The 12,456-nt window shown below is 32.7% G+C and overlaps 2 protein-coding genes across 3 annotated transcripts in view; both read right to left on the minus strand.

Moving 5' to 3' along the window:
* LOC145735364 (cytochrome b-c1 complex subunit 8-like) overlaps positions 1-12,456 on the minus strand; it is a 205,652-nt gene that overhangs the window by 70,058 nt on the left and 123,138 nt on the right. The window lies entirely within an intron of this gene.
* Positions 614-12,456, minus strand: part of dpr8 (defective proboscis extension response 8) — a 70,167-nt gene continuing 58,324 nt past the window's right edge. For both annotated transcript variants that reach the window (XM_081989382.1, XM_081989381.1), the window contains exons 5-7: positions 6,837-7,015; positions 6,467-6,584; positions 614-1,758 (exon numbers count right to left, since the gene is read on the minus strand). In XM_081989382.1, the coding sequence (XP_081845508.1) occupies positions 1,649-1,758; positions 6,467-6,584; positions 6,837-7,015 (407 nt within the window). In that variant the 3' untranslated portion in view covers positions 614-1,648. The remainder of the gene's footprint in view (positions 1,759-6,466; positions 6,585-6,836; positions 7,016-12,456) is intronic.

A 12,456-nucleotide genomic window follows, 5' to 3' on the forward strand; every position in this document is an offset into this window, starting at 1 on the left:
ACTTTAATTTAGCTAATCGTACTTTTACGTGAGTTTAGACCCTTTTTTTGAGTAGAAACGTAATACCTGTGGACTATAGCGTTTGGACACGTAATCCTAAGGACTCGATTATAAAACAAACGGATTAAGTCCGTTCCTGGCAAAATCCAATTCCCAACGAGTTTGTTCGTTCTGCCTTGTAGGTCCTACTAATTTAAATCCTCGTAATTTGTTTCTTGTCTTTTGTCTCAAAGCCAGCAATTCAATCTTTCTGCCACAGAAAGTTTAAGGCCATAAATTTTTGGGCAAATTTTTTGCTCTAATTTGTTTAAAATTCCAACCGTGACATGGCGCAAATGGAAATATCCGCAATCCGGTCAGGTTTTATAGCTATTTTTTTACATCGCCGCTTTTCTGATTTATTTCCGGATATAGTTGTTAATCCGTGTTCCAATCTCAAAAAGACTTAATTCAAGATGGCAAATATACACAAGCGATAATTAAATTCGAATTGAAGATCGATTAGGCATTCTCCGCTGTTGACGATTTTCTCGAGCTTTTATCGCTTAGTAAAATAAGCACGTTTAAATCTAATTTAACTTTTTTAAGCTAAAAGAACACAAAAAAAACGAACTTTTAATAATCGATATATTTTATTCAGTGAATTTATACAGTAAATTGAACATCTAACTATAATTTATTTACATAACGTTTTAACGTCTATGGAATGGCAAATTTTCACATCATGTACAACTTAACAACTAACAGAATTAGAATAAAATTGTTACAGGTTATTCAAGTATTTTAGCTGATATGTACAACTTTTGTAAAACACTTATTAACTAACTGCAGAACCGTGTCAGTAAAATAAACCAGTCTGAAAAAGTACAAACGTTTCGTTGTTTGCAAAACAAATGTTATGCCCGCACATAAATATAATCAATTCAACGGCTTAATAATGAACAATAAAGCCAAATTTGTATTAATTATTGAAATAATTTTACACTCTAATTGAAATAGCACAATATCGAAATAAATGACCCTCATTGAACGTTGAAACAAATGCGTCCGCATTGAGTATATTTTAGTTTCGGGCTGGAGAGTTATCAGGTGATATTTCGTTGATCAATTAAACGTGCAACCATTTAGTTTCTTTTAAGGCCAATTTAGCTTAATTTGTCAGTTAGCTGAACAAATAAAACTGACCTTTAATCATTCCTGTGGAATCTACAATACATTCATAAACAAGAAATTCATTTTGGTCCACACACACTTATTTTAATTGCAACAAACTAATTTACTTTTAATATCACATATATACCAAATATGTTCAACCGTTTCACTTTTCTGTCTGCCTTAGATTATTTACACTTTCAGTACAACAAATTTTAGGTAATATTTAATACAGTTATTAAAAGCGAGTACCATTTTAAATCCTGTTATATTTATGTAATGATATGAACCTAAACCTCTGTAACTATACCATGCAACCAATTTAAAACTTTGTACAAGTGAGCTTTATACAACCAATGGTTTGTTCTAATGCCCATCTACTGCTAAAACTAAACCGATTTCGATAATTATAAAAAAGTAAAAAACACTAACAAAGTTCGATCACTGTTTAAGAAAAGTCACCGAAATTGGATAGTTGGATGACTTACAAATGTCGCTACGTGCCAGGAAGGGCCAGCACTATAAGGGCTAAACTGAGCAGTAAAGTGGCGTGGGAAGTTCTGCTTAAACAACCATGACCATGATGCATAGCAGCTGGATATTCTCCTGAAAATAAATTAAAAAATATTAACAAAAACGTACAAATAAAGTAGAATTTTTGAATAGGTATCTCTTGGGATTTGTTCTTTTTTTGAAAATAGTAAAAAGATGTTTTGGTTTTAAAGGTATTGGAAATTTTAGATCAGTTAGCTTTTGGCAAATTTAACTCTACATTAATGAAGCCAGTTAGGCAATTTTGTTATACTTAAAATTAACTAGTTTCTGGCAACATATAAAGGTTATTATAAAATAATGAATAAACATACATCAGAGGGCCACAAATTCTAGGCAAATTTTGAAAATTTTGACATTAGAGACAGATATCACATGGTTTTCGGAGGATAATTTAGCTAGGCAGTCACGTGACCACTGTCAAATTTCTCAGAAATACGGTGTGTATCGAATACTGCAAGAAAACTTTTTCAAGCCCTGATTTTTGCAACTTTTGACCATAATTTGACAGTCAGTGACAAAATTGCTTCTCAAACCCACTGGGAGTAAAAAAATTACAGTTTTAAGCGCATTTTTGGAATCCTCAATAAATTTCCTATTTAACAACTTAACAAAACACTACAAACTTTAGTACAGTCAATGAGAAAAGTGGTGTCAAAGTCTGAACTGACAAAATCACAGTTTGAAAGGACAGTCAGAGACATAATCGCCTGTAAAATCCACTTGGACTGAGAAAATGACAGTTTTAAGTACATTTTGAAAATCCTCATTAAATTTCTTATCCAGTAACCTGAAAAAACACTACAAAATTTGGTACAATCAATGTTAAAACCGGTCAAAATTTGAACTTGTTCAGGCTGAAGAGGGCTAGGAGTTTTAAAACAATGAAAACTTATAAGAAAGCAAATAATGTGCAACATGAAAACTATGTATAATACAATAGAAAGACGTAGATTGATAGTGTAATTAGTCCAGACTGTTTGTGGAATGTGTCATCAATAATTAATATGGAATTAGCTTGGCTGAAAATACCTAATATGCGGTTAATACTAATGTCAATCTTTTAGACCCGGTTATTACAGACATTGTTATTAATAATTGAGTATTCTTAGGTTTGCTTCTTGACAGTAACGTTCCTACACACTTATTTCTAAAATAAGCAAACAAACCTACTTATTATTAGAATTCCTAGACAATAGAAAATAATAACCGCAATACAATTTTTATATCAAATCTGCTTTGGAATTCCACGTGGTAAGGTTAAAATAAAGTTTGTCTATTCTATTTTTAACAAAAATTTTATGAAGCACAGCTGTTCTATTTCTCGGTCGTAAAAAATTGATAAATATGAGCACCACAAAACAAACTTTATTACAAGTGACAGCCGCTGACCGTATTAACATTTTATGTTTGTATCAATATTTATGGGAATCTGACTGGATGTTTTTAATTGAAGAACAAAGTTATTAAACGGGCATCATTTACTCAGTGTTTAAACTAGAAACTAGAGGAAGAAGAACAAGCTTGTATATGCAAGAACATTTTAATAATACTCATTCATCCTTTTAAAGATCAAAAATCATACATTTCTCTATATTTCCTTGTTGTTAAAATGTGAATTTTTATATTGCTTAAGACAGTTTTGAGATATTTCCAGAACACAACAGCGTAACAATATGTGAAATTTATGGAACTAAGCTTCCAGTAATCAGCCCAAGTTACCTTGACATAGAAGGAAACTCTGAAGACTGGAAATTAACATTTCTAAGCGTGTACGCCAGGCAATACCAGATGTCGCTTTATTTACCGCGGTATGCTTAACAGCGACTTAATTAAACTCTCTAAGGATGTTGATTAACATTGCAGTGGCATTCTCCAAGTAAATTAATAAAGCGAACAATCAATTACAAAGATACCTTGCGGAGCTATAATGAATTTGTTGCAATAATATGGTATACGACTAAATGCCTCTAATCCAATTATAAAATTTACGTGATTTAAAAATTCGCCGCCTTCATCACTTTACAGAATACATAGTTTTTACTTCATAATTTCAAACAGACTGAAGTGCAACTGTAATAAATAACGAGAAAATCTAGACGAAATATGCAATCCGAGTATTTACGGCACGCTTTACTTCACAAAGCCCGCTTGTCTCACGATCTTCGTCGTGAAACATAAGCCACTTACGGCCCCGAAATGCTTCGTCAGTCTAAATAGTGTAATAAGCAATATGGTGTATCCTTGAAGGCGATTTCGCATTGCGAACAGATTAGAGAGACGAGGGTGTGGATAATAAGCCTTAAGAGCTTTTCATTTATCCGATGCATAGGTTTGGAAATTAACCGACCGACCGACGTTTAGTAGTCGGATTAAGATGGTTTCGACTCGGGGGTTTTAAATAATATACCAGTCCGTATAATGGGTTTTGGCTTTTTCGTCTACGGCTGTGTAAGTTGGCTTATAACTCGGGTGAATTTCACACTTTTAATTTCTAGAAAAGATAAGCAGCAAATAAATAGTGTTTTCTACGAAACGTTAAACTAACCCATATTGGTTTTATAGGGCACAATTTAAGCTCCAAATTCAGACCATACTCTGAACTATACTCGAAATTACCTTTAACTACCTGGTTTAACGATTTATCTACGAGGAGCTTTAAACTTCGCTTTCTGTTAATTGCGTTCAACCACACAGTGCAAATATAAATTTTCTAAGATAATTTCTCCTTGCATTTTCAAGCTAAACGCTACTTATCAAGCTTGGAGGAAAATTAGAAAGCTAAATTGCACCATTTAACACCTAAAAAAAGTCCAATTTTGTAAGTGTATCGAAATAACAAAACTGCTAATATGGCTAGTTTGTAATTTCTTTAAGAATGACCACCAAAAGTCTAATTTTAGAACTTTTAACGGTTTTCAGACTTGACACTGGTTAATATTGAGCCCTGAAGCCTTTTTTAGTTAAAACTACATTTTCGGTGCCTGAAAACCTTGAAAACACAACTTTTCAATTGAAATTTTATACTAAAATGGCTAGTTTGTAATATCTTTAAGAATGACCACCAAAAGTCTAATTTTAGAACTTTTAACGGTTTTCAGACTTGACACTGGTTAATATTGAGCCCTGAAGCCTTTTTTAGTTAAAACTACATTTTCGGTGCCTGCAAACCATGAAAACACAACTTTTCAATTGAAATTTTATACTAAAATGGCTAGTTTGTAATTTCTTTAAGAATGACCACTAAAAGTCTAATTTTAGGACTTTTAACGGTTTTCAGACTTGACACTGGTTAATATTGAGCCCTGAGGCCTTTTTTAGTTAAAACTACATTTTCGGTGCCTGAAAACCTTTAAAACACAACTTTTTAATTGAAATTTTATACTAAAATGGCTAGTTTGCATTTTCTTTAAGAATGACCACTAAAAGTCTAGTTTCAAGACTTTAAACGGTTTTCAGACCTAAAACTGGTTAATTTTAAGCTAGAATTTTCCTTCAGTGGTTAAAAACTTTAAAAACAAAAATTTAAATTAGACGCTAAAATGGCTGATTTGCCAATTCTTAGAGAAATACCACGGAATATCTAGTTTTAGGATTTTAAACTGTTTTCAGAAGTTTATGACACAACAACGAAAATTTTTTTTCCAAATTTCCTGTACAGTTTCTTACAAAATAAATAACTTTAATTAGAAAAACAATCTGATTTTATAGTAAATAAGCCTTTCAAACTTATTTTTGCTCATTAAATTCGGCTAAGGCATTTTCGAGATATAGAATTCTAAAAATGACCAACATTTTGCTGCCTTGATTACTTCTCTTATCAGTTTATTTTAAATACTTAATAAGTGGTAAAAATGACAATTATTATACATAATATATAGAGTTTCCTCTACCAAACCAACAGATTGAAAATTACAGATGCAAAATTTATAATATAAACAGAATATTTCACTGTAGCTTGTAATCTGTACTCTCATAATTTTTACGTGACCCAAATGTTGAATTAAACTAAGACAATATGCAAAACAAGGTTTAATAAAGCAACAGAATGAAGTGTTATTTAAAACAACGACACGTACACGACAGTAAAAAGATATCGCTGTCAAGGGATAAGAAAGGGTGAAGAAGCTTAATCCTGAGCCAAGGATAAACGCAATGACATGCTAGGATTGTCGGCTTAAAACTATTTTAACAGCTATTTTCTCACAACCGTATTTCGGATCTTAATGAGGAAACTTTAAGGATAAAAGGCTACATTTCACTCGGTTATTTAAGCGATTTCTATAGTGACAGCGACACGATAAGGGCACGCTTTCTACATGAAGCTTGTATCATTAAAGAAAGTTGTTTCCGCCCTCCCTCTTTGCCTGATCAGATCGAGCCGGTTATTTTCGAAGTAATTTTGGAAGGTCGAAATGGTTCTCCGCAAAGTTGTTCTCCATTCGCAAACTGCAACTTTAACGGCTTTCAATTAGACTTTTGCAATTAACCATGAATGGAGTTTATACTCTGGCACACCTGTGTAATGAAAGCATCAAACTTAAAACCATCTAGAAGATTGCCAGTTAATTTTTTTTTAGGTAAAGCATTTCAATCTTGACCCTTTGTCGGTTAAAGGGATGGAAACGAGTTTAACGCTACATCGAGCTTGGAGGTTTTTGTGTTTCTTTGGGAACTTACTATAGCCCGGTGCAAAAATATGAGGCAGTAAAGGAAATTCTTTTCTGATAACGCCTTATGTGCGTTTTATATAAAAGCTTACCATTCAGTATGTGAACTCGTACTGTAGCTGAGTTGGCATTGGACGGAGCGCACGTGTACAGTCCGGAATCTCTTTGTACAGCTTTCTGAATGAGCAATCTGCTGGTGGTCGTAAATCCCTGAAAAAAGTACGTTTTTTAATAATATAAAACACTCAGAAAAATCGTAATTTATAAAAAAAGTGCTTAACTTTAATTAATTCAGTTATAACTGAAATTAATTGCCAAGACGCCTTATTCCAAGTTTCTCGACCAGCTGCGTTATGAATAGTGTTTATCAGTTGGAAAAGTTTTTCTGTTCAGCCATTATGCTAAAACTTTCTTCGAAAAAAACCTGTTGAAACGTTCTGCTTTTCTAAATTTTGGGCTTACCTTTTCAGTCACTAAACTGATGCCTCCTCTAGGCGAATCAAAATTGATCACTTCAGAATTTTGAGACCAGTTTATGGTAGGTGGTGGTTCAGGGGCGTATTGTACTATACACGTTAAATTGATCGTCGATCCCATGTTGATAAATAGCTCCGGGCTGCCGAGAATCTCTGTTATTGTCTCTGAAACAATGGATGCCACTGATTGATCAATAAAACTAACGAGTGACCTAACTCATTGATAAATAAATATATAAATGATCTGTAAATGTTTGCGCAAATCAGCAGAATATTATTTATTAAATTGTCCCGGATAATTGTGGCAAAATTGATGATAGAGGGGAATATTTATAGAGGAGTTATTTTATTATCAAGCAAATGCAGTACAAGAGAAAATTGATCCGTTATGTTCAAAACTTTTAATGTTTGTCAAGCATACACGTTTGAATGAATAACTAAAACATTCCATTTGTATGAACAGTTGTCTATATTAATTATTGATATTACTAAAATTTGCTTGCACCTACCAAAAAAATAATAATTCCTATTTTATTCAATCAGGAAAATTTTTAACAATTGTTTGCCGTTATTTCAGTGTATTTTCTCAAATAAGTATGTTACAATTCCTATGATCTTACAAATTGTCTTGCTTTACTATTCCAGATAGTTTAAAATTCAGAAGTGTCAGAATAAGTGTTACAAATATTGTCACAGTGCTAAAATACTAGAGAGAACGTTATCATATTATAGGTTGTTTTTCTTCTCTGTGTATTAAGATTAGATTGTTCTCGAGAGGTAACTGAGACATTATGGTGTACAGGGTGGCTAACTAAGAATGCAAGTATCTCTCTTTCGTAATTTTATTAAGTAAATAATTAAAGCCATAAGGATACATCTAAAATATGTCGGATCTACATGAAATCAGTGGCAACAACGGATTTTTTGTTCGACAACCCTATAGTCCCTGAGACTATTTCTTAATTTTGTTGCTTAATTTAGAGCGTTGTTGCTCTAATCAGTTTCTATCTAAATGTTGTCGTTTTCGAAATATTGACTATTAACATAAAAGAGTTTAACGCGGATGTAATTAATGACAGGAAAGTATTTTTGGGGTAAATTCCGCAAAAAAACATTTTCCAGGTTACACCCGTATAATATTTTCACCAAGTGTATGTCAGCTGGTTTTTGAACCGCCTTTCATACAGATATGGACTTACATGCCTGATGAAGCCAAAAAGCAGAAACACGTGTCGCTGGGTTATTATCCTTGTTCCTTTCTGCTTCACTTTTTTTTTGCGGAATTTACCCAAAAAACACTTTTCTGTTTTGGCTTGGAATTTCCATTATTTGGAAGGCTATAGCAGGTGAACAGATAAAGATAGAGCAAAACGGTTTACATGTTCCTATCTTAATTTTTGAGATCTATCTTACGACAGTATTTAAAAAAAATCTAATTTTTAGCCTTCCAAATAGTGAAAATTCCAATGTTTAATAGTCAATATCTCGAAAACGACAACATTTAGAGAGAAACTAATTAAACTTAACTATATTTCTATTATTACTTAAACTAATTTCGGTTATTCCTCTTTTCACTAATCTGACAATTTGACAAAGAGAAATAACTGAACACAACTAGTATTTGATAATTAAACCAGTCACGTGACTTTCAGAAATTTCTCTCAGTCGTAAAAATACTCACGTGACTTCGTGAAGGGTAATATTTCAATCTTAAAGATTCTATCCGAAGCTTTAAAATGATCACGTGACCTTCTTAACTGAATATGATTGCCTGAAAGCCCATTTTATTTTCTTTCCATTGACATATAAAAGTCTATACAAAGTGTGGCGAATAAACGTAAATATTTGACGATAAAGACAGTTTTGACTGAATTTGACAGCTACTACTTTAACCTTCCATAACTCGGTTATTTTGACAGTTACAGGGTGGTTCAATGCATTAATTTATAGAATGAATTTGTCGTAAGTGACCTAATATAAACGTGCCTGAATTTTGAAAAGAGAATCAGACAAAATTATAAGAACAAAGGCGTGTTCCATTTGGAAAAAACTAGGCTTTCTGTCCTTTTTTAGAACTGATTTTTGAGCTCATTTTTTGATCACACTGTATCGTAAATTTTGGCGTTTTTCTGCACTCACTCTTAGAACAAACCTTGTTGAGCAAGAAAAAACTCAAAAACTAAGAAAATACCGTTTTTTAAGGCCAAAATTTAAATGGTTTTGGAAAATATCAAATTTTACATAAAATGGTAAATACCTCAGGAAAGAATACAGATAGAAAACATTAATATACAAAATTTGTCTAGGATTTGACGTAGAATATACAGGGTGTCCCATTTAAAATAAGCGGCAGTTGATATCCAATTCCAGTTAAATCTTTACACGCATTTTTATTTTCTTTTAGTGTTTTTAATTAAAAAAGGTTTTTTAGACTCTCCAGTGGTAATTCAGAAAATTAGTGGGTAATGTTAGGCTTTATTGGGAAGTATTAGGAATTACTGGGCATTACTGGCATATTAGGAATTAGTGTACAAAATTTTGCTCAGCGTTTTACCCTTCTCCAGTTTTGTTTAGTAAATCATAATAATTTTGCTCCCTCAGCATTAACATCTAAAGTAGAAAGAGCAACACTTTACAAGACATACTGTTAAGGCCACTTTGCAACATTTGAAATTTCCATTTCAGTGATTCTTTGAACAATTTCTGTTGGGTGTTTGAAACAAAATAAAACCCGACCCTGTACGGTCATGTAATTGGTATTCAGGTATTGCTGTTATATAGTCCTGGGCCGGATAACGAATCCTGGCAGCGTTGGCTCCTAAGACGTCCCACATTCCAGAAATCCTTCAGAATACCGCCGGATAGAGTTTAATGAGTCTTCTCCACGTGCAGACGTGCAAATATTAAGAATTTGATCATCCACGTGTTCGGTTTTATGTTTTTTACCGCTCCAAGAAAAAAAATGAAATATTCTGTTTACTGACGCAAATCAATTCTAACAAAACGCGATGGAGGATAATCAAATTTTATATTTCTGGACTAATGCAACAAGATATTAGCATGGAAACTTGCCAAACTAACCTAACGAGAACGCATCTAGCAGATTATTTGTCGGTCGTGTAACGCCTAATGAGGTAGAACATTTCTAGTCGCGAGGATCTCGGCATTCGACGAACTTATAACTGAAATTTAAGTGACTAGCACGGAATTACTAACAAACTATTGACAAGTTTGGCTCAACTTTCGCGGAAGTTGCGACCCGACCGATAGAGTCGTTTTATTTCGTGCATTTATTCCAAATAGCTATGAAGTTCAGTCTATGTTTTCCGCTTCTAGAGTTATTTCCTTTTTATGTTTTCATTCATTTGATGGCCTGCTCGTGTACCGGTATTGATTTTGTTTTCTTGGATGTTGAAAAAATGCTGGTTTTTGTCAATTTTCCTTCCTGTTGATGTGTAACAACAAAAGTTCATCAAAAAAATCATCTATATTAGTGATATGTGACTGATGTTTTCCTTTATGCAGATGACACATCATAGTCAGAAAAACTGAAAATATGAACATCTAACTAAAATTAATTACAATAAATCAAATTGAAAAGTATGCTATACAGTTTCTAAAAGTCTGGGCTGAAGATTTAATGCAGTCCCTACAAAGTTGCGGAAGCAGCTCTTAAATTTCCACAACCGTGCTCTACTAATTATAAAACAGCTCTATTTCAAATTAGAAAATAAATTGTTATTTGGCAAGTTTTAATGTAGCAATTTTTGCAAAAGAAAATTGTTAGAAAAACCTAAAATTTAAGAAACACATTTTGATAACAGTCACATATACGTATAAGTTCTCGCTATAAAGGTAAAGATGTTTAGGAACTCTTCCCATTTGCGTAATACCGCAACTGGTGATAATTACTTTCAGAAGCTTAAAGCAGAATTTGTAATCGGCAAAGGTTTTGTTTAATACTATAATTAGGTCCGTGGTAAAGGAGTCGGAACGAAACTAAAAGCAAAGCAGTTAAAACTTTTCCCGATGTATATTATCCCAAAACAGCTCATTCGAAATTATTTAGAGCGTACACCACTAAGGACTAAACCAGTTTTAATCGAAACAAGTTTGAACACGATTTATTCAACTCCTGTATTACAGAAGCGGTTAACTTGCAAAGGCTGACAAAGGTGCGGAAAAGGAATAAGTATGATTAAGTAGGTTTAATCAGAATTCGCAAAGTGAACAAAAATTTTCGCAATTTGCAAACGGAATAAACTGTGCACTTTTACAGCCTCGCGGTTTGGTTCATTAAAACTTTCAGCCAAAGAACACCAAATACAATTACAAGTTGAAACCGAGCAGTCTTAGAAATTGCTGGTTCAAAATAAAGTTTTAGTTTATTTTTCATATCGGTCATATAAATTGTATTTCTTGCTTGCAACCTTACACCTTTCTTGTGTTTTCAGGTATGTACTTTATTTGAAAAGTTGAATAATTCCTGGCAATATTTCTTAATTATACTGGTGATTTTCAAGATTTGGTAAGTCAATACAAGTACTGGAAAATGCAAAGTTGAAAGAATATTTAGTTGAAGATATTATAACGGTTTAAGCTAATCTATGGCAAAAAATTACTGCAACAGTAAAAATGTATAGAGCTAACAGAGTGCTACAAGAAGAGCGAATACAGGAAAGTCACAAAAGCAAAAGCAAAGAGTGAAGCTAATAAGGTCATAGTATATCTTCTAGAAATTTCAAATCATTAAAAATAAAATACAATTTCAGTCAATAATCTGGGAATCTTGTTTGCGTAGTCCATAAAAAACTTTGACTTCACTCAAATTGTGATAAATACTATCAAAAAAGAAGGATTGTCAAAACGCAATGAAACACAATTTCAGTCAGTATTTTCGAAATCTGAGGGTTACGGCTCTTAAACTTGCCGTGTAGCCAGTAAATTTACCATAAAATCCAGGGACGGATAGCATTTTTTCCATAAACAACTGTGACTTGACTCTAACTGTGATACAACGCTTTTTAAAGTGAACGAAAGTCAAAGAATTTCAATGGAACGCAATTTCAGTCAGTATTTTTGAAATCTGGTGGTTGCGACACTCAAATTTAATTTGTAATCAGTAAATTGACATTAAAATCCAGAGACGTACGGTATTTGTTCCATAAACAAACCTTACTTTACTGAAATTGTAATCATTATCATAAAAAATTAAAGAATATCAGTTAAAATGCAATGAAATACAATTTCAGTCAGTATTTTCGAAATCTGGGGGTGACGGCTCTGAAATTTGCCGTGTAGCCCGTAAATTTACCATAAAATCCAGAAACGTATAGCATTTTTGCCATAAACCACTGTGACTTGACTCTAACTGTGATAAAACGCTTCTGAAAGTAAAGGAAAAATGAAGGAAAGTCAAAGAATTTCAATGGAACGCAATTTCAGTCAGTATTTTTGAAATCTAGAGGTTTCGACACTCAAATTTAATGTGTATCTAGTAAATTGACATTAAAATCCAGAGACGTACGGTATTCACTGAAACTGTGATCATTATCATAAAAAATGAAAGAATATCAGTTAAAATACAATGAAATACAATTTCAGTC

The sequence above is a fragment of the Ips typographus genome, linkage group LG11 (genome assembly GCF_016097725.1).
Source record: "Ips typographus isolate SLU linkage group LG11, UJ_Ityp_2.0, whole genome shotgun sequence".
Lineage (NCBI taxonomy): Eukaryota > Metazoa > Arthropoda > Insecta > Coleoptera > Curculionidae > Ips > Ips typographus.